The 22,276-nt window shown below is 33.9% G+C and overlaps 2 protein-coding genes across 2 annotated transcripts; both read right to left on the reverse strand.

Moving 5' to 3' along the window:
• Nucleotides 1-3,822: 3,822 nt before the first annotated feature.
• On the reverse strand, nt 3,823-8,077 carry LOC128232073 (uncharacterized). The gene is made up of 4 exons (XM_052945417.1): nt 7,985-8,077; nt 6,692-6,925; nt 5,935-6,115; nt 3,823-5,491 (listed from the first exon to the last, which is right to left on the reverse strand). The coding sequence occupies exons 1-4, from the start codon at nt 8,017-8,019 to the stop codon at nt 4,988-4,990; spliced, it is 954 nt and encodes a 317-aa protein (XP_052801377.1). The 5' UTR covers nt 8,020-8,077; the 3' UTR covers nt 3,823-4,987.
• A 10,128-nt stretch (nt 8,078-18,205) lies between these two features.
• LOC128232104 (BTB/POZ domain-containing protein 1-like) lies at nt 18,206-20,925 on the reverse strand. Its single transcript, XM_052945468.1, has 3 exons — nt 20,861-20,925; nt 19,719-19,969; nt 18,206-19,559 (listed from the first exon to the last, which is right to left on the reverse strand). The coding sequence occupies exons 2-3, from the start codon at nt 19,958-19,960 to the stop codon at nt 18,560-18,562; spliced, it is 1,242 nt and encodes a 413-aa protein (XP_052801428.1). The 5' UTR covers nt 19,961-19,969; nt 20,861-20,925; the 3' UTR covers nt 18,206-18,559.
• Between the last annotated feature and the right edge of the window lie 1,351 nt (nt 20,926-22,276).

Raw genomic sequence — 22,276 nt, forward strand, 5'->3', positions numbered from 1 at the left:
TCATAGTTTCATTATTTTGCTACATATATCAGTAAATTGAACTTGAGCCAGTGGTAAAAATGAACACAAAGTCACGAACATAAAAATATCTGTGACGAAGTTGAAAACATAAAAGTAATCAAATTGTCTTGTCATTTGAGACGTTTATACAGATTTAAGATATAACTAATAACCCTTATTGAAATAGGCCCTGGGTCAGTATTACAAAACATCTTAAGAAAATTTGAACTCATTTTAACTAATTTGTAAAATTTGGAATTTTTACATTTCTTGAAAAAAGAGAGTTTAAAATGGTGATTTCATCTTTAAAACTTCCATATTCTAATTGCAGAATATACAATAAACACAACACTTTCTTCCAGTGAAATATGAAACAGATAAGGAAATGGTTGAATTTAAGGAAAAGGTAAAATTTCAACTTATGATGCTTCTGTAATATGGCCCCAGGGGAATCCAAAATTGACCTAATTGGACATTGGATATTCAAATACTTGTTACACGGTGAACATACTTGCACTTTTGTAAGGGTATATTCTTGTTGTAATACCATCTTATAGTAGACATATATTTTCATTAAATATATTCACAAATCAGGTGTGGGCTTTTTAAACCTGTTTATTTAGTGGGTGCGTATCTTTTCAAAGAAAAAATTTAATCTCATCTGTTTTTCAAAGAATTAATCTGGCTATTTTTGTAGCCTTGGTGTAATTTGCAGTATTATGCAAACACTAACCTTGGCCATAACTTTTTATACATTCAAGGTATTGAAATAAAATTTGGTACAAATTTTGCCAGACACAATATACACATGTATAGTAGGAACAAGGGGTATAACTCTGCATTTAGTTATTATTGGGTTATGCCCCTAATTTGTGACTGAAAAAGCAAGAACAGACGGTCCTTGGTGTTTGCTGCTAGCGCTGTTGTTGAGTAGTACAGTTCTGTTTAACCTTCTTGATTCCAAGAAAATGGAACATAACTTTCCTACTTTTACAGCCATCATTTTTAAATTTTTGTACTAAAAAGTTTGTTTTGGCAAGAATTTTCTGAGGCTTGAGGTATATGTTGTATTTTCGCCAGTCCCTAAGAGTTTTAGACAATGGGGTTTGACTATATATAAAATCCAGAATTTAATCATGTACAAAAAGCTACTTACCAATGCTGAGCTTCCAGGCATGTGCTTATTTTAAACACTGGTCTTGGTTATTGTGTTTTTTAACCAGTGGTCAACATACATGTAGCTCAACATTGACATCACAAGACATGTTATGACCTCATGTTTTATTTTCCTTTCGGAAACAATGATACCATTGTGCCACTCAAAATTGTTTCCTCACATTTGTTGCATGCTCATTTATAAAAAGGCCCTTATCTCTGTGAAAAAACCTTTTGCACCTAACAATGTTTTGCAATGGCAGGCATACTATGGGGATTATGACAAAGTGCAATCGTGTCTAAATTCCACCCCTGGAGCAGGGACTTTTGACAAGGTACCTGGATTAGGTCTTTGGCGTAAAACATACTTTTTCCCAGATGGCGGTCTCACTGCAGACTGCCAAAATCCATGGCATCCTTTGAAGTAAGAATGTGATCAAGGCCATGTCTGGATGGCTGTCTCACTTGACCTGTCAAAATCCCTGTTTATAAAAGTTAGGGAATAGCCACTGTTTAAAGCTGCACTCTCACAGATGACAACTTTTTATAATTTTTGAATAGCCAATTTTTGCGTAAATGTCTGCAAACCAGTAATATAAGACTGCTGACAAAAGAGCAGATTGCGTTTTTCATATTTACGTTCGAAAATTGATGTTTTATGGCTAGCTTTAATATAAAATACCAATGAAAAAAAAATGAAATTTTCAGCAGTTTTCCAAACCATTGAGATCTGTTCTATTGTGAGTATGTTTTATATGTATCTGAATTGAAGGCACTGATGCCAAAATGAGCTGCTTCTGAGACAATAAAAAAAAGTTCAAAACTGTCGATTTGTGAAAATGCAGCTTTAAAGTCACGTGTATCTCCTGGTGGGGCAAAACCTTGGAAGGTGCAAAAGGCTTTATTCTCAACACCCACCAGTTTTATATGTTTGTGAAACATTCCTGTTTTAGTCCAGTATTCCGTGTTTGTTGGCCTTTATATTTGTGATAATCCTCACTTTCTTGATTACATGCATGCGTTTCATGTATTTTGATTAAGAATTTACTATTTTATCATTATCATTAATAATTCAATAAATTCTGAAAAAACATGTATTTTTGTATTGTATAACTTTTACAGTAATCAGACCAAATAGTGGTTGTTACACAGTTAGCATAACAAGCTTAAATAGCTTATTTCAATAAGCCAAATTTCTTTTTTACCGGGTAATCTTGATTTAACTCAATAAAATAGTTAATCAAGATTATTAGATTGATTATTAAAAATGGTTCACAAATGGTACGAAAACAAAATAACATGCGTAGCTTAATCCTGTTATAAGAGACTTAAGATGTTTTGAGAAATTGGGGCCTATATAAGCGTCATTAATGTATTGTATAACTGGATCATAGGACAAATATACATAACAGGGATCAAAAATTCACTTTCTTGGTGAAAATTAGTTCAGGTGTGATCTATATGCAAGGTGCATTTAATGATTCAACACGGCAGGACACAAGCTTAAAATCTCAAAAAGGACCTGTTCATGACCTCTATTTATTTGAGGTCAAAGGTCGATTGAGCCATTTGCCATTAAAATGGGAGTTATTGAATTTGATTTCTGAATGATGGGCAGTCTTGACAAGTGACAAATTCAACTCTTGGAATTCTTCTTGATTTTAAGTCAGTTGGAAAATTTTGAAACATGACATTTATGAACAATCCTCAACCTTGAATGTTCTGCTCGAGAGCTCACGCAGTGAGAACAGAGAGTTATGTAAACATGACTAAGGTAATGTGAATTTGGGCCATATTCAAGGTCACACTTATCTTCATTCTAAGACATGTCCAAGTGAATCTATTCAGTGTTCATTGTCCAATGAAAACGTTTAAGATTTTGCTCCCGAGGTTATGATAAAATCTAATATGGATTTACATGTATTTAATAGGGCACCATATAAACAACTAAGCATAAATTAAGATCATTTTTAAGGATGACATTGTTAAAGGAACATCACTGTAGGTTTTGAAATTCTTTATTAAATCATGAAAAAGATTGCAATCAGCCATAATTGACATTGCGCCAAAAAAGGCCTATTTGCATATCAAAAAACGTTGCTATAGAAATACATGGAGGAAACATACATTGTAATTATTCCTGTGAATAATGGATATAAATTTAACTAATAAATAAAAATATAAATAATAAATGTAAAATTGCATGCATATATGAAATATACATGTAGATTCTAATAATAAAATACAATTTAAATCGTGCAAGCAAATAAATCTCAAATAAAAATTTAGAAATTGTAAAACATTTTTGTTCATATTATTCTGTATAATGAATACAATGTATATCAAAATGTCTTCTAAACGAGACTTGAATCCGTTGTATGTGTTTTAAAAGGTTTAGAGAATTCACAACTACATCCTAACACAACATCACACAAAAAAAATCATTGATGCCATTGAAAAGGTTTGAGAATGCAGTTATTGGAATGAAGATGTCGTTGGGCCTGTATCCTTGGGTCATCCTGGTGTCAAACAGGAGGGTCTGATCAATTACTTTAGTTATGAAACTTGTTATGTAGCAAGCTTTAGTGGAGACATATTTAGTGATAACATTGCATAGGGTATATGTGGAGTGGGGGGGGGGGGGGGGGGGGGCGGTGGGGGTGGAGGGTTAAAACTCAATGTCAATGTATTAAAATAGACTTATTTAGGAGTTATGTATAGTGGTGAAACTTTGCATGCAGCAATTGAATTTATAAAACATAATTTGGTATTGCATTTGGGGTATCTAGGGTCAAGATTAATGTAACTAAAAATAGAAAAGCAGTTTCTTCTCAATAACTTATGCTAGAGATGACTTATAGCAAGAGCGAGATGTAGCAAGAATATGTGAAGAAGTACCTTGTGATTGCTTTTGGGGTCAGGAGGGTCGAAATCATGGTAAATAATGATTCCTTCTTGGTAGGGTCAAGGTTGCTGTAAGGTAAATTAGAAAAATGGTTTCTGCTCAATAAATTGGGTTACTGAGAAATAACATATACTGATGAGAATGTTTGGATGAAACATGGTATATAGCAAGTGAACATGTATACTTATATTGGGATATTGTCATGGGTTGAAGGTCAAGGTCGTTGTTACTAAAAAAAGAAAATGTTTTCCGCTCAAGAACTGGAGTAAGAAATAACTCATATTGATGAAACATGTCGTGTAGGAAGCTTATGGTAAGGTTTAACATGTGGGATTGTTTTTTTGTTCAAAAGGGTCAAAGGAGCTGAAACTGAATTAACAATTTGATAAAAAAACTTGAATTAGGACTAACTTAGTGTTGAAACTTTCGTACACACCAAGCTCATGTACATTGGGGCTGCATTTGGATTTTTTTTATCAAGGCCAAGTTGTTGTTACTAAAATTAGAAAAGTCAAGGTCATTGAACATAAAAAATAACCAAAAGTTTCAACTCAATGAGTTCAAAATAAATTGTAGATAAATATATATAAAATATGGTATAACAAACAGGAGGCTCAAGTTCAACCTATCCTAAGGTTGGATTTAGGTAAATTTACAGGAAATCAAAAACAGGTTTGGCTTAAGAACTTAAAAATGCTGTGCAGTTATACACTTTGAATATAGGAAACTGTACAAACTAGAAAGTAGTTTAGGTTAGTAGGGACAAGATGAAGATCACTGCGTATTTAGATACCCAAAACTTTTATGTGCCAAATTTCCTGGTTGCACAAATTAAAACCCTAGTTTCGTCACATTGCAGCATTTCTACCAGGTGATTACACCAGGGTGGATTTCAGTCATAAGGCAGATCCTTGTTTCATCAAATATCTAATCCTGCTTTTCTCTGTCTTCTTCATTTGCATCACCTTCATCTTGATCCTTTTCTGTGAGATTTTCATAGTGGTTCATAAGCAAGAAAAAGCCTGCCACAATATTCACATTGTCTATCAGAAGCCTAACTTGGTTCCAGTAAGATGTTCCACGGTACTGCCAAAACCAGAACTTCATATCAACCAGAATAATGTAAATTGAAACAACAAATGCCACTGTGAGAGAAATGTCTTTCAAGAAATATCCAGCTATAAAGCAGAGTCCAGCACACGCAAAAAGGAGGGTGAAAACATATCTCGCATAAATTCCACCCGGAACAAGCTCATCAATAGCTTTCTTGTCCTCGTAACTTTCGTTCAACAAGTATGCCTGCGCACAAAGGTATGTGGCAAGACAGAGTTCTCCAACCCGCTGCATAAGTTTTGATTCTCTGCCACTCTTCATAAAGGCATACAAGATGTATAGGCCAAGACAACCAAGATGACGACTACTTAATCGATTCTGAAAAATAAATGTATGATGGTTTTAAAATTATTTTAGTAATTTTTTTAAAGTGTCAACTTATTACACTTAAAATAGTTTTAAATTAAAGCACTTGTTCATTATCATGAAAAAAAATAATTAAAGTTAAAAAGAGCACCACAATGCAAGTGTGTGTTTTCTTTTTTGTATTTATCCATAAAATGTAATGAGAAAATAAATACTGAAACCAGGGAAATGCGACTGACCCTTGAAGTGTTTAATGGAGTTCATAGTCAATACAGTGAACATTTCTGTTAAGTTTCATGTTAATAATTTTAACAGTTTTTAAGTTTTGGTATGACTATTTTATTCTTTGAAAAACATACAGCTCAAACTATTAAATGAAAGACAATATACATGTACATGTAAAAATTGAATACAAATGAATGTTAACATGTTGTGTTTATAATACAGGCACTCACTCTGACATGTCTTGAGTAGTTAAACTGTTTGTTCGTATAGGCATTCACAGCGAGATATGCAAGTACGAGGCAGTAGATTAGCGAGGCATGCTTCACTTTGATCTTGGCAGTAAACATCACTCCGGACAACAGACACAGTCCAGATACTGCATAGATAATGTATGGGTGCATTGGTGGGTATCTGAAAAACATACAATGAAAATATGATTACATGTAGAACTTAACTCCTGAGAAATGAATAAAGCCTGAGAAATGAATAATAGAGTATATAATGTGTGGAATTGATATTCACTTAGTGATTTGGGACTGAAGAAAAGCCACCAATATACACAATGCCTTCTTATGTTACAAACCTTGTTTCATTTGCAAGCAGACGTAAATATTTAATATTGTAATAAATATTATAACATCAAACACACATAGGTAAACTCTAACTAGGATCCTACTCTCACATCCTTATAATGAATCAATAATTCGTAGTCCACTCATAGATAAGATTACTATGCCCAGATTCCCAATGAAACTAATTGCCTCAGAAAGGTTAACAAAACTTTTACTTTAAGCCGATCATTAAAATGTTGATTCAAGGAATAGTTAAGTTTACTTGATGTCCAAACGTACGTACAATGTGCATAATAAATACATGTATGCAACTGGACTAAACAAAAAAGTGGGCGGGGTAATGTAAACAAACTGGAAATTGTGGGATTTTACAGGCGCTAAACGTTGTCATCTGTATTTGATCATTCCAACTTACTTTTCCATCTTTAAAGCTCTTTCAGCTAGAAGCATTAGCAGAGTTACAGCCTGAATGTAGGGGAATTTCCCCAATAAAAACTCTGGAATCGCCGAACCGGCTTTTAACAACCAGGAGGGCGCCATGTTGGTTAACACAAGTTCCGGATTTTCCCAGAGGTCGGAAAATTTTAGACGAAATTTTACGTCGGGTCGCTGAATCGTAGCAGGCATCTCAGCAGGCGTTTCTTTGACGCTGAAAATAGATACAGTTGAAAATAGTTTTTCATAATACTTAATTAATGTAATATATGAACGTATCATTCCAGAAATATCTTTGTATGGTTACATTCTACTATTTAACCGAAGCAAAGGAGTAACACTCTGCGAATACATCCAGAGTAAAACATGGGATCGATAACAAAAGTAATGAATAAATTGTAGAAATGCTATGTTTAAAAAAAGTGATGACGATTTTCGTGAAGGCACACCTGTAATCACTCGATACCGCACTGCTGTACATCACATGCCCGCTTACATCGTTATCAGATTGATCAAATCAACCGACGACAGAATGATTTATGACATGGTTTCTTCTCCCCTTTATCATACTCGAGTGAAACAATTGTTTTTTTTTATTAATTTGATATAAATGTTTTCATTTTCAAAACAGTGTAACGTAACTTTGATAAACTATATGAAATCCGCGAATTTATTATCCCTGAACCCAGATTTTAAGGATGTCCATATTTGTGAGATACAAATAAAAAAATTTGCTTTGGGAGATGCCAAAACGCATGTTTTATCAGTCATAGCAGTATATAATTTAAGATAATCATCAACTTATTTCAAAAGTGGTGCACTGAACTCACACTGATGGTCAACAAAGTTAAAACAACATCGTTAGTGATATAAATAGTTGAAAGACGCTATATTGGAGAGTTCACTAAAATTAACGAGAATTAGTGGTCAATGTTATATTTTGTCCAATGAGAAGGCAGCATTTCTCAAGTTTTGCAATTCATGTATTTAAGAAAACCAGCATTCAGCCGTTAGGGATTTTATTCAGGTGAAGCAGTAGATATTAACAGTGGTTGGCCTAGTTAGTGGGTAGTTTACACAATATAATATAGACCACTAAACAACTTAAAGATTATTAATTGGTATGCAATTATACAAAATAATTAGCTTTCCGACTGCGTGGTATTAAACCATTTATTATCTTTGTATAAGTACATATACTAACGAGAGTTAACTATTATTAAATGTGTATCACTGTTTATTCGGTAAAAATACAAATAAAAAATAAACTTACCCCTTTTTCTTCTGTTTAACACGTCTTTCACTCATTATTTCCCAAAATACAATGTTGAATCTTACCTGCACACACACACTCTACATATCAAACTCACGGAAGTTCGGACCGGAAATTTTTACAACTTCAGTTTCGCCCGGAGGCATTTTACCGATCATTTTGACAATCGTTGTTATTTGTACATGTTCAATTTATTTCAAATAGTATTATAAGTTAATGAAAGGAAAACAATGCTCAATTCGAACCTAAACAAGCAAATAGGCAGTCTTTTCTGAAATTCTATAATAATGACCATAATAACAGGTAATAATAAAAATAATAATAATAATAATAATAATAATAATATGATGATGACGACGACGACGACGACGACGACGACGACGACGACGACGATGATGATGACGACGACGATGATGATGATGATAATGTTGATGATGATGATGTTGATGGATGATGTTGATGATGATGATGATGATGATGGTAGAAGAAAAAGAAGAAGAAGTAGAAGAAGAAGAAGAAGAAGAAGTAGAAGATTAACGATTTCACTACCAATACTAACACTACTACAACAACTACTACTACTACTACTACTACTACTACTACTACTACTACTACTACTACTACTACTAATAATAATAATAATAATAATAATAATAATAATTATAATAATAATAATTTTGTTACAAATGTCACATAAATATTCACTAAAATACTCAGTTAACTAGTGTGCAAATATAAATAAATAAGTCATGCAGCGATTGCATAATACATTTATTATTCAACAGACAGACATTTACATTTGACCATTTTTCACGCAAATTGTTATGACATTTGTTGCATGGAACGATTTATTGTGTCCTTCGAGACCACGTGCAATCTAAAGGAAAATGTCCGCAAGAGATATACACCGCGACATGTTGCCAATTCCCTTTAACCAAGCACGCATGTGTCTGTCACAAATCTAAATATTTCGGGAGAAGAGTAAGTAAAATAAATGTTTTCTTTGGTTATACTTATGTATATAATGTAAATTGTTTACGTTTTACATAACATAGATGAAGCCAAAGCGAATTACGTGCAGCCTGAATATATTTTTATCTTTATTATTATTATTCAAATCAGTCGATCAATCAAACTCTGTATATCCCCTTGATAAGAGATATGCATACATTTACATGTACAAATATATAGAATTTTAAAGAAACAAATCAACAATTTGTAATTTAAAATGGAAATAACGTATGAACATACATTTTCCAGATCAGTGGGTATTATCATCATACAACATAATAATATTTGTGTAACAATTTACACACATGACAGACAGTCACTAATAAATTGGTACGATTTCAAGAGAAAGTCCTTATTGTCATTATTGTCAAGCAGTGGCATTAGAGGTGCACCCATGAGTTTCATAGTAAACATGGATTCGTCCAATTGAAGTACTTCTGATTCAAACTCAATGCCGAAGCACAAAATAGCACACACATATTTAGTTCGCAATATAGTTGTTGGTGCACATCCATTGATTAGGTGAACAATTTTGTCCGTGATTTGAACATTGCAGTTTTGACAGAGTGATATTGAATCTAGTCGGCGGAGAGATTGACGGAGAGATAGCTGGGTGTGAAATTCTAAAGAGAGCAAAGTCAGAATCTGTCATAGTTCTCCACATTCCTGTCTCGTATGTATATATACTTATTGCATGCTTGAAAGATCTTTTCCATACGTATTTACTCGGCAATGTAGTAGGGTCAACAAAAACCTTGTTAATAAGAGAATTAATTAAGATAATATTTACAGAGTGTGTTACAAGTATCTGGAATAAAATTGTACTTTATAATAGTGTTAACGTTACAAAACATGAATAACATATATCTACGTATACAAATATTTCGACATATACTTTTACAATCAATGCTGAATATATTGTTTATAAACACAGGTTTCCTAACAATCACATCGCAGGTAAGCTTTTGCAGTCCAACCATTGCTTCACACATATCTAATCTTGTCGAAATATGAAAACGATGGGTTACCTGTCTTGACTGACATGACAGAGCTACTGTAGTTACTCTCTAGAATGACGATTAGTTGATTGATGTACACTGCATACAAAACAAGTTGACAATACTCCTCCCCGCTTAACTGAGCGTTTAACATTAATGGTTTTCCACATATCCCCAACAGTCCAAGTTTGTAAAATACGCCACTGTGCCACACCGAGTCGAACGCAGCTCTCTGGTCGAGACAATCGGTGTAAGCATTATATACCAGTCAATTGTAACCACGGCCCCCCAGGTCCGGGGAATAGAGGGGACTTTGACTTTCGGTCCAGCCAAGCCCGGGTAAATTCCCCGCCCTACGGGGACGAACTGCTGGTAAAATCCCTGCCAAATGCGCCCGCACCCCAGGGACCCTAGGTAAGGACCATTCCCCGCTAATTTTGGCGCAGACAAAACCCCCGCTATCCCCGGTATATCCCCGGACCTGGGAGGCCCGTGGTTACAATTGACTGGTGCATTTCTTCAACTCTCAATCTGTATGTAGACTGTTTCCTGGAGGTTGAATGCAGTTGTAATGCAACTAAGGCCTTTCTGAAATCCTTGTTGCTTTGGCGACGGGAAGGGTAAATTATAAGTGGACATATGCATAAATGGTTGTTAATTCTTGTCAGCAGTATCCGTTCATTTTTTTTTTACAGATACACGATAGTAATGAGACTGGTCTTAGTTATAATTGCTGTTAAGATCGTTTTTAGTTTTACCCTTTCCTTTGTATATTGAAATAACTATGCTAGATTTCCATAGTTCTGGGACATACTTGTTTAAAAAGATTGATTAGCGCATTATTATTAGCGATTCTTATTATTATTATTGTTGTTGTTGTTGTTGTTGTTTTGTTGTTTTGTTGTTGCTGCTGTTGTTGCTGCTGTTGTTGCTGTTGTTGTTGTTGTTGTTGTTGTTATTAATCTGTTTGGTGGCATTCAAAGAAAATAATTGAAAGGAAGCAATTTGTTGATAAGAAGCAAGTAAATATATTTTGTATATCCATGCAATGCATGAACATTTGTGTCATTGTTATAAAAGTTCAAAGTTCATAGGTTATTTGCAAAAGCGGCTATCTTTTATCGACAACTACTACGCTTTATTAATGTTTTTCGTCCTAAACCGTGTTAAATTGATATGCGAACTGGAATTAAATTGTTTGCATTTTAAATGATAACCGTTGTTTAGAAGCGAAAACTCTTATTAAGGAATTGGTCTATACTTATTTGTTTTACACCGATTGTGCGGACAGCTCTTATTCGCTCTCGAGTTCGTTGAGTACCTTGTCCTTTTTCATGAAAAAATCCTCAAGTGGGGATCGAGCCCACAGCCTATTGGAGACAGAAATGTCACTAGAACACTCTCGCCCTGGTGGAGATCGAACCTATAACCTCTTGGATGCGAGACGGCAGCCTATGCCACTAAACCACTCTCATCCTGGTGGAGATCGAACCTATAACCTCTTGGACAGAAACTTATGCCACTAGACCACTCTCAGCCTTATTTGTATTATAGAATAATTTACCAGCGCAAATATATTATTCGACCTCTTGTCATCTACAGTTGGTCATTAATCATTGACAATCCTTGAGAAAATGTATGGAAGCAGGAACACTTTTGATAGCTATAATATCCCTGGAGACCAAAGAACGCCTTCTCCTGGTGGCAGTTGCAACAGTTATTACATTGGTCATGAACACGAAATGGTCAGTTATTTTCAGTCAGAACACAAGTACAAGTACTTGCATAATTTTTGGGATGAGTTTGACGCCTTTTTTTCGTTTACACTGAATTGGGAAAACACAACGCACACACACACACGCACGCACGCACACGCACACGAGTTGATCAAAAATATTTTTCTGATTATATTACTATGTTAACTTCCACAAAGGCTCTATTTTTCCGCCCCGGTGTTCACAAAAGATCTTTAGTCATTTCTTAACTTAAGTCGATTTTCTAATGTTTCTTCAAAGTCAAATTTAAAGAAAAAGTATAAGTTTTTTTTAACATCAAAGTCTTATTTTGAATCAATGATAATAAAGTATTTTATAGCTTATGAAGTTATTATATGATAAGTGAACAACTTAACTTAAGAATTTGACTTCAATTGGGAAATGACTTAGGATGCTTTATGCATACCACCACAGATACCTAATTGTTAAAAACTGCACTCAATATTCTAAAATTAACGAATCGACATAAGTCAATCAAATTATCAGTTGGCTTGATATTCGATAGTCTCGAAGTATTTTGGTCGGTCCCTGGGATATGGAGCCCACGGGTTTCGACTGTACGTACAGTGATTACAGTTTGTACTCTATTAATGCACTGTGAACTGCCGAATTAATTGAAAAAAAATAAGATGCAAAAATTGCTGTTGTGACTGGTAAATTTAAGTCTCTGGTCAGTTATATACTTATTTGCAATGGGATATTGCATATATTTTTCATATGTTCACAAAACGTTATTGGTTCAGTTCTTTAATATTTTATGACATAGTTTGATGTGTTATGCACCAGTCAATTGTAACCACGGCCTCCAGGCCCAGGGAATAGCTGGGACTTGGACTTTCGGTCCAGCCAATCCCAGGTAAAATATCCGCTCTGCGAGAACAAACTGCTAGTAAAATTCCCTCCAAATGCGCCCGCACTTTGGGGACATCATAGAACAGAACCACCGCATTCATTGGCACTGCGGTGTCACCTGGGAGGTAAAAACACGGCCCATTTCACCCGCTATCCCCGGTATACACCCAGACCTCGGGGCGTGGTTACAATTGACTGCTGCATTATTTTTGAGCTCGGTATACATTGTTAAGGTTGTCCGTCTGTCATTAATACAAAATATGGCTACTGATCAAGTTTCATTCTATTCCCTTTAATATAAAATATCATAATTGTAACGTGTTATTCAAAATATCCATGCAAAAATAATAAAATGGTTAATCAAAATGAATTAAACATAGAAAAAATCTCAATGCAAATAACTTATGTGCAATTACACATCTTTGAATCCTTATGATGGATGGCTTAGCTTAAACTTGGGTCACATTGTCAAAGACGTTAAAGAAATGTTAGGGCGCATAGCATTGGTCGTGTCTTTTAACTACATTTTTCACAGTGAGTGAACTCGTATTGCTCGAATTACTCGTTTGCTCGAACTGGATTTTAAGGACCCATTTCTTTATACTGACGGCAAGAATTGCCGCTTGGCTCGAATTTTCCGAGGCTCGATGTATTTTTGCTAGTCCCTATGAGTTTGAGCCAGCGGGGTTTGACTGTGTGTGGGAAATGTATAAAACGTTTTATATTGCATGTGAATGACTTACTGTATGTGTTTTAAGGCAGAAAAGGTGCATTTAAAATATGCGAGGGGAAGGTATACAGTATTTCAAAAATACAAAAATCGAATCCGAAATAGGCAAAAACTTCAATTTGATGGAAATTTGTAAAACGATGCATCATTGAAATTTGGCCAATGATTGCATCATTAAAATACTAGCAAATCTAAAATATTTCACCCATTTAAAAGCAAAACATAGCACAGTCTTTTATAGGCTTAGAATCTTTTTCCGCATCAAAAGTTATTTAGAAATTAACGTCACAAGTTGTAAGTTTACTTGTTTGTTTACATCGGTTGTGATTCGTGGTGACCTATGTAAAAACCCTTTTAAGTCACGTGATTACTCACCCTAGTCTCACTTGATTTAGTATCATCGTTTTTCACAAGTGTTTATTTTGCTAATGCAAATGAGCTCAAATCATAACCAGTACATATGCAGCTGCATAAAAGGTGTTGTCTAGAAAAATCAAACATGAAACAAGTTAATAAAAGATGGCTGCTTTCAACATTTAAATAAATACACGTAAACTTTATCTTAAGTTTTTTTGAAGTTATTGCTTCATGAAAGTGACAACATTGCCTGTATTTTAAATGGCATCAATACATAATTTAAATTTCTTCCTTCATATAATTTATTGTCTTCATGATTTTGTTTTTTACTACTACAACAGTCGCCAATGCCATTTTATGTCTCCTACGATGACAAATCATGCTCCAAATATAAAACAGTCTGATATTCCCCGCGGTTTTTAGAACACATCTCTGTTTTGCTGTTCCCTGAGAATTATAACCTATAATTTGCATAAACCTTCCATTCCCATACATCAAAGTAGATCAAGTTAAAAGATGTTAATATCAATGGAGCCAAAGTCCTCCCGAAGCAGTTTGAAACCCTCCAGCTGATGTCACTGCTGTTGGTGAAACATATCCTGTTCGGAAGTTTTTTTGTTCTTGAATTCCAAAAACAAAAACGCCAGGGTCGTACTTAGCCACACCCCACCTTACAAATGTTGGTTCCCCCGAAATAGCAAATGCTTAAAGGGGCACAGCATAGGTTGAGGTAATATGTATACATACTATTTTTAATTTAAATGCATTATTATAATTATTGAACTCATTTGACTGTAATGATCAGAACAAAAACATGATGTGTGCACGGATAAAAACTGAATAGCGATAACTTGGTGCTGTTTAGCTGATGAATGTTTGGCAACGAACCAATTGAAATCATTTATAAACGCTTTTAGCTTTTTTGAATTTTGATTTTCAATCATTAAAGTCAAATGATTTAAACGTAATATTGCATTAAAATTAAAAACAACATTTTTTTTTGCATCGACCTTTATTATGCCCCTTTAAATCCCGACATAAGGAATAAGAAATACAAATGTAGTAGGCTTTGATCAATGATATAAGATACTTAGTTAATTACGATTAAGATGTTTCGAAAAATTAAGATGGTGCTTGTTAATTTCATGCATGTTAAACTGTCTGAAAACGAAAAATTATATTCTTTGCAACTTTCGTAAACGTCTGACAATTTATGTATGGCGTTGTTCATTTGTTTTCATGAATATAAGAGTATGATTTTTTGCTTAAAAGGAAAAAAAAACCACACACTTTATTTCTGCCCAAATCAACCATGGTGCGTACTTATTAGATAAAGATTAATGTGAACTAGCGTACTTTTGTTATACAATGGCTTTCATATTGTAATTCGATTTGTTTTTCTGGTGAACATATCATAATAATACATTCTGTTGGGGACAAAGAATAATTTAATGTCAATTGATATTTGAGGTATTTTAGATGTATTTTTTTAATTATTCACCGTCTACCTTAAATGTCGCATTTAAGAACAACAATAATGTATTCACGAGATATAATTCAACATTTTGTTGAAATTAATTCGATGGTTGACTAAAACGATACGAAAAAAAACCAACGCAAATAAACATAGCATCAACCGACCATGTACAACCTACCAATGAAGTTTTATAGTCATAGGTCAAATGCTTTTGAGCTATTGTCCGGACAAAGGTTTGAAAGCACTGCGACTATAACCTTTAGCTTACTGACCCCTACTAAAAGGGACTATCAACTGGTGAAGGAAACCTTCTATTGAACGTTGATGGTCCAAGGTTAAAGCATAGTTAAGCTATTGTGCATACCGACCATGACCGTTGGACAGAACCTCCGACCGACCGAAATTTGCAAACCTAATCAAAGGACTGATACTCTTAACGTTACGTAAAGTCTTTAGAATAGTGGCAGGGATATGGTAAACATAAGATATAGTTCTATGTTATAACCTGGTTAGTAACTGGGCCATTTTGACTCGATACCGTCGCCCTCCTCGTAGAGCTGAACATTGCACGTTCTTATAAGGTTCATATTAATGAAGCTTTATCTTGTCATAAGAGATAATTCTTTGTCATAATATGATCGTAAATTAAGGGAGTATTTCTTTGAATTATTAACCTGCCATTTCTGGTAACTTGGCGTTTCTTTACTCGGTACCGTAGCCTTACGTGTAGAGCTAAACATATTGAACAATCGTACTGTTCTTAATGCAGCTTTAGCTGTCATTAGAATAATTAATTAAGTTCTATGTCATGATATGATCGAAGCCATCGAGAATTAAAATATTTTTACTTTTTAAACGACATCGAAAAGAGATTATCTTTTGATCGATAATCGGCGGATAGTACTCAATAACCTGGCAACTTTAGGAAATATTCAAAATTACCGCGTATATACCGACCGATTTATGAGGAATTAAAATATTTTTACTATTTAAATGACATCGAAAAGAGATTATCTTTTGATCGATAATCGGCGGATAGTACTCAATAACCTGGCAACTTTAGGAAATATTCAAAATTACCGCGTATATACCGACCGATTTATGAGGAATTAAAATATTTTTACTATTTAAATGACATCGAAAAGAGATTATCTTTTGATCGATAATCGGCGGATAGTACTCAATAACCTGGCAACTTTAGGAAATATTCAAAATTACCGCGTATATACCGACCGATTTGTGAGCACAGCTAAACGCGAAATAAAATAAGGTTGTTGTTTTTATTGCTGTTGTTGTTTTATATATTTTTTAACTAAATTGATGAGATTCTGTTGAGCGTATTATCCGACAACTGTTGCTTTCTAAAAAAAAAACATGGTCAGAATATAGAAAGAAAAACACTTTTCAAAATTAAGTGACAAATTACTTTTTTACAAATTTACTTACGAATGGTAAGGAAATTCAATTGTAATTTTTATTTTTTATATTAATCTCATGACTTTACATTAAAAGAGTCAAGGAAATTAACCTATTTGTTAATTATTGGTAAAAGGCCTGGTTTAAGGAATGTCTGGCTTGTTTATCCCCTGCTATGCATCCCCGGTTAATTGGCCTGTTGGGCTGAAAATGGGCTGCACCGTTTATGCTCTGACTGATCAAAGATCTGATCAATGTTAGCACAACTGTGGAAAATAAAGATAAGAACCAAATAACAATCGTGTGTAATAACCGGGATCATTTTGCAGTAGGAGAAGAGGAACTTATTGAAGAGATGAACTAGTCATTTAAATTATTCAAAAGCATTTGTGTCAGGTGCAACACACAAAAATATTTCAAAAAAAGCAACATTAGTTAGGAAAGGACAAACCTTGGACCCGAGACTCTCCTTGGGTTACTTGATATTTTATCAAAGAAATATGAGACAATAATTAGTATCATTTATTTACAATTTTGAAGATTTATTGATAACCAAATACTGACTCACCGAAATATTACGACGCCCATGCAACGTGTTCCTACTAGCCTTATTTTTTTTTATAAACGTACGTAGCTATTTATTTAATATCATTAAAATCAGGTCCACAATATTGAAGTGACGCTACGCTATGTACACAAGGTAATGGAATGAAGTAAACGTCACGATATGAATTAATGAAATTGCTAAATATTTTACATCTATAATGTATATATGCATAATTCAAAAACAGTAGTTATACTGGAACAAACTTCATCCAACGTATGAATACAGAAGTTTTGACAAAACCGTGACCATTCATTGATACATGGTTAGTTCAGCATTTGCAACGCCACTAGAACCCGCTTAAAAGGGTATTCTTTTACAACGGATCACAAAGTCATATACATTGAACATGAAGGGCAAGAACTACATAGAACTAAATGTTTAAATATTTTTCGTAGTTTAAATAACGTCCGAATCATATAATCAGACCTGTGAATCCCGTCATTTATCCGAGCAACGCTCACAAAATGCAAAACAAATTGCCAGCAGAGGACATGACATTGCTTTTGACGTCAACCAGTACAGACAAAACTTATCCCAGGCGAACAAACTTATTCTCAAATTGCATACTTGTAAATCACCTGTCAGACACAATCAGTGGTCAAAATATATCAAGGCTTCTCTCCTTTTAAAATTATGTTTCTCTTATTTTTACCATAGGCTGTATTCATAATTGTCATATTGTTTAAAGAACATGTATCATTAAGCACAAAATTCTGTCAAATCTGAATATTAGATTTTCGACATTTGTCGCCATTTCGTATGATATTCGGCAACATGGGTCTTTGATCATCTGGTAATTAAATCTTCTGTTCTGCTCATCAATCGTTTGAGCTTGTACGAACCTTACAATGAAGCCATGAACTTGGAATTGTGCTGATACTAGAAAATGTTGTTTAATAACCACTTGTACTTAAACGTCCCAGAGCTTTTGCAACAGAAGTGTTTATGCTAATTAGCTAAATGATGGATACTTAATCCGATATCCATTGGAAAAAGGGTTTCCACTCTTGCATTTATTTCTTGTCATTCACACATGAATTATAAGTCAATTTAAATAACATTATGCAACTCAGTAAGACAATCATATTCAGCAACGTCTTAAACTATAACAATTGTCAGCGTACTCAAAGGCACATTGATTGACATGTTTAAATTTTCCTCACTTTGCTATTGATTCTTTTCCGTTTTATTTTGTTTTTCAATGGTTACAGTATGAATAATATTACATTAGTACAAATGCATGCTTAGTTTGGACTAAATGTATTTTGTTCATGTTCTTTGTGCTTTTAAATGCATATTTCTTTTCGTATTTTCATTCGTGGCAGAAATAAAACAAAATATAGGTATTGGATTTATGCTTCAAAGGTAAGACCATGTATTTGACCTTGCTCTAAGCTTGTGCCATTATCTGATTTTCCAGCTTTTAGGTTCATGAATTCTACTTGAACGTGATTAACTGTAACTGTTTTTTTATTGCTGGTACCGCTATATGAATATCCCCCTTTTAGCCTTTGGCGTACTGAGTAGATTACTCCTTCGCGAATTGAGATTCTTTCTATCAAACTGATGTCCTCGTGTTGTTCTTTGTCTTTATAGGAAACGGTGACATTCTGGAACAACACTATTTTTTGGTTCTCCAAAATTTCCATGGTGCCAGTCAAACTACCAGGTCCAAATGGACGATATAGAGCTACACTAGTTAGAATTACATTTTTTGAAGTTTTGAAACTGATACCATCTTGTCTACCGCCATGGTTCCAATTGGTCTTTTGAACTTTGTTAAATCTGTTTATGAAAACAGTTCGTTTGCACCGCCTGTGTCTTATTTCTGTAAGAAATTGGATTTTTTCATCTTTGGACAAGATATCGTCTTGAACAACCATGTCTGTATAATCATCATAAGACATTCGAGCAAAATCGACAAGAAGTATCATCCCTCCAAGATGTTGTCTTAAGTCCTCACCAGTCATATTCTCTTTACCTGCTTTTGTCAAATAGTTCTTGGCCCATTTCTTACAAGTGCCATATACTTCTTCTGGTTGTAGACTCTGTGCTTCTTTTTCTTGCTGCAGTACCAATCTAAGAGCTTCTGGGGAAATACTCATAATTTTATCTGACTTAAACACTTGGTCGCTTCTTTCTGATACAAAGGTCAGACATTGCTGAATCAAATCCTTTTCATCAAATTTGACAGCTTGATCAATGATGGTACAAACATTGTCGACTGCTATTTCCTTTTCGAGAAATGACTTGCAGAGGTCTGTCAATAGTTTGATGTCGTATTTCTTTGCAACGTACATTAGAGCCATGACGGTTTCGGGCATAACCTGTATTTCTCCATTGTATAAAAACCTAAAATGATAAGAAATGTAAAAATTATTTTTTCCTGAAATTTATATTTATAACAGCGGCAGTATTGTATTGATATAAACTTCAGAAGGTTACAGGTACATCACTACCCTTATCAAAGAAACATGCTAGTGTTGATCTTCTTTTGTATTTTTATCATACCTGACGACCTGCCTAAAGACGCTTGCTTCCACATCCGGGATCTCGACGACGCCGGTTTCCGGAAGTGAACCACAGAACATTGTGTATAAGACCGGGGAGCGGCTGGCCAATATGAATCGATGACACTTCACTTCCTGTTTGTCCTCCCCTGCCAGGATCGTGACGTCACAGAGCACTTCGGCATCAAGCATATGCGCATTCGTGACGGCGAACGATTCAGAGTGTTGCCATGATTCAGACATTGTGCAAAGCTGTAGATATGAAAATATATAAAACCACACTGTGTTAAATGCTACGGTATATTATTTTACACATCATACAGATAGGCTCAAATTGGTACAAATAACAACACTTATACACAATCCATAGCGTTTGTCGTAAAAGTTAGATATATTAGTATTTTACTTCTGTTTAGTGTATTTGATAATACAATGAAAAATAAAGGGACAAGCACAGAAGCCCAAACTTTTGATATGAACAGGACTTGCTAAAGGCACACGCATAATTTAAGCAGACAATCTTAAATAATAGCATACGAGACAACACAATAATAAAGATAAAACAATATATTGAAAATAGCTTATTGATAATTCATAAATGTTAGACAGTTTTAAATTAATAATTTCTGCTGTAGCTTCATTCTTATTTATTATTGAATATTTATTCATACATGATCTAGCGGATATTGACTATTGTATCATGCATCATTTCCCAAACAAAAACTGTAATAATGTACCGTCAATTTATTTTTGAATAAGAATAAATTTACTAGATATTATATTGTTACGGTACTCCACATTATATATATCATATGCTATAGACCTTTTTTATATGAAAACAACTAGGTTATATTATATATTTTTTTGAGTTTCATACGCTGAAAGTTGTCATAATACAAAATAATACAATGAAATTAAATACAAAGTATACTAAACTTGCCATATTTGCAATATTCATGCATTTAAGTATGTGATTCTTGAAGAGCAGTTTGACTTCCTGCAAATATGAGAGTATCATCTGCATATACATGATGTAAAAGTAAGCATAATATCAAAAAAACATCATCATCATCATCATCATCATCATCATCATCACTTAAGTATCAACTTCGAATTAATAGTGTAACATTGATTCGAACTTACCCTTCAAATATGAAAATGATGTTGGTTTCGATTCTATAACGAAAGTACAGGTAGTGTATTTTAAGGTTAAGCACAACTAAATCAATTAGATTCATATGAACAGTATGAATAGCTCGAGAAAGTTTAGTACGTTGGTATTGCTTTATCAAACTTTTTTGCTGAAATTTCAATGGCCCATTTACTAGTTCGATATTTTTCTGACTTTTGATACTTTGATATAATATAATTTAGTTGTTCCAGTTTTTACCGTTGTTGTCAAAGTGTGATAAGTGTTTCAAATGATGTTGACTGTTTTATTAGCTTTTGCTTACACATATTTGTTTTTATTGTTTAACGATTTCACATTTTTTTTAAATGTGAATTGAGTTGAATTGGCAATAAAGGCATGACATTTGACACACAAATATCATGACAGGGCTAAAATAGAAGAAGTATAGCGTTTAGAAGAATTCAGATTTTACGCATTAAGCCGTAAATGTACTTTGTATTGATAGGTTATGGATACGTTATTGGTATAGTTAAATCCAGGAATTGACGCTCAAGGAGACTTAACATAGGGGAACAACCTTTTGACATTCGCCTCCCTCAGAACTGAAATTAAGATTATTTCAACATGTTGGCATGGTGTTAGGAGGTATTCTTAAAAGAAAATTCGGAAATGGTGCATTTTGAGCATTTTTGTTTATTTCTTATCTCTCCGATATTGATATTATTGGTAAACTTGGTTAATTCAATGCCCCCCTCCCCGACCATGATTCCGCTAGTGAAATCACATACGCTATACAAATATAAGTGTATTTCGCTAAATAATTTAATATGTTGTAAGTATATTTGTTAAGTGGGTGGAGGTATTATTGAAATATAACCATGTAAATTTAAGGTTTTTTTTACCTATTTAAGGATTGATCGCATATTTTCTTGCGTTTTTGCTTTATGAGCTTAGTGGGGCACCCGAGCCAACTCCATGAGGCGCGCTCGCGATTCCTGGTTATTTGCTAGCTTGCCCTACTGCGTCAATACAGCAAAAACGCAAAAATAAATGTGATCAATACTTAAATTATATTTACATTTTAATTGATAAGCCGACAACACATATTTGTATAAAGCTTTAGGCTATATATAGGAAAACTGACAAAATTAAAATTATACCAAAGTACTTTTTTTTAAATTCGTAATTCGTAGCATAAGTTCAAAATGCATATGATTTATTATACCAGGGTGGACAAAATATCCAATACTTGACAAAAATCCTTATCTTTAGCGGTTTATATCTGTGTTAATATAATGTACCAATTGCAATTATTGAATTGCACGTGAATGACTCACTGTTTATGTATCAAGGAAGCCATTCTTTAAGCTATAAAAAATATATCTAGTCGACGAAACTGTATAAAGAATTACAAAAATACAAAAACA

This window comes from Mya arenaria, chromosome 4 (genome assembly GCF_026914265.1).
Source record: "Mya arenaria isolate MELC-2E11 chromosome 4, ASM2691426v1".
Lineage (NCBI taxonomy): Eukaryota > Metazoa > Mollusca > Bivalvia > Myida > Myidae > Mya > Mya arenaria.

Coding starts and splice junctions, on each gene's coding strand:
- LOC128232073 (XM_052945417.1), bottom strand. CDS start 8,019: ATGAGTGAAAGACGTGTTAAACAGAAGAAAAAGGG. Junction 6,116..6,691: donor AGAGCTTTAAAGATGGAAAA/GTAAGTTGGAAT, acceptor TATGTTTTTCAG/ATACCCACCAATGCACCCAT. Junction 5,492..5,934: donor ACTACTCAAGACATGTCAGA/GTGAGTGCCTGT, acceptor TTTATTTTTCAG/AATCGATTAAGTAGTCGTCA.
- LOC128232104 (XM_052945468.1), bottom strand. CDS start 19,960: ATGTCTGAATCATGGCAACACTCTGAATCGTTCGCCGTCACGAATGCG. Junction 19,560..19,718: donor GTCTTTAGGCAGGTCGTCAG/GTATGATAAAAA, acceptor TTATCATTTTAG/GTTTTTATACAATGGAGAAA.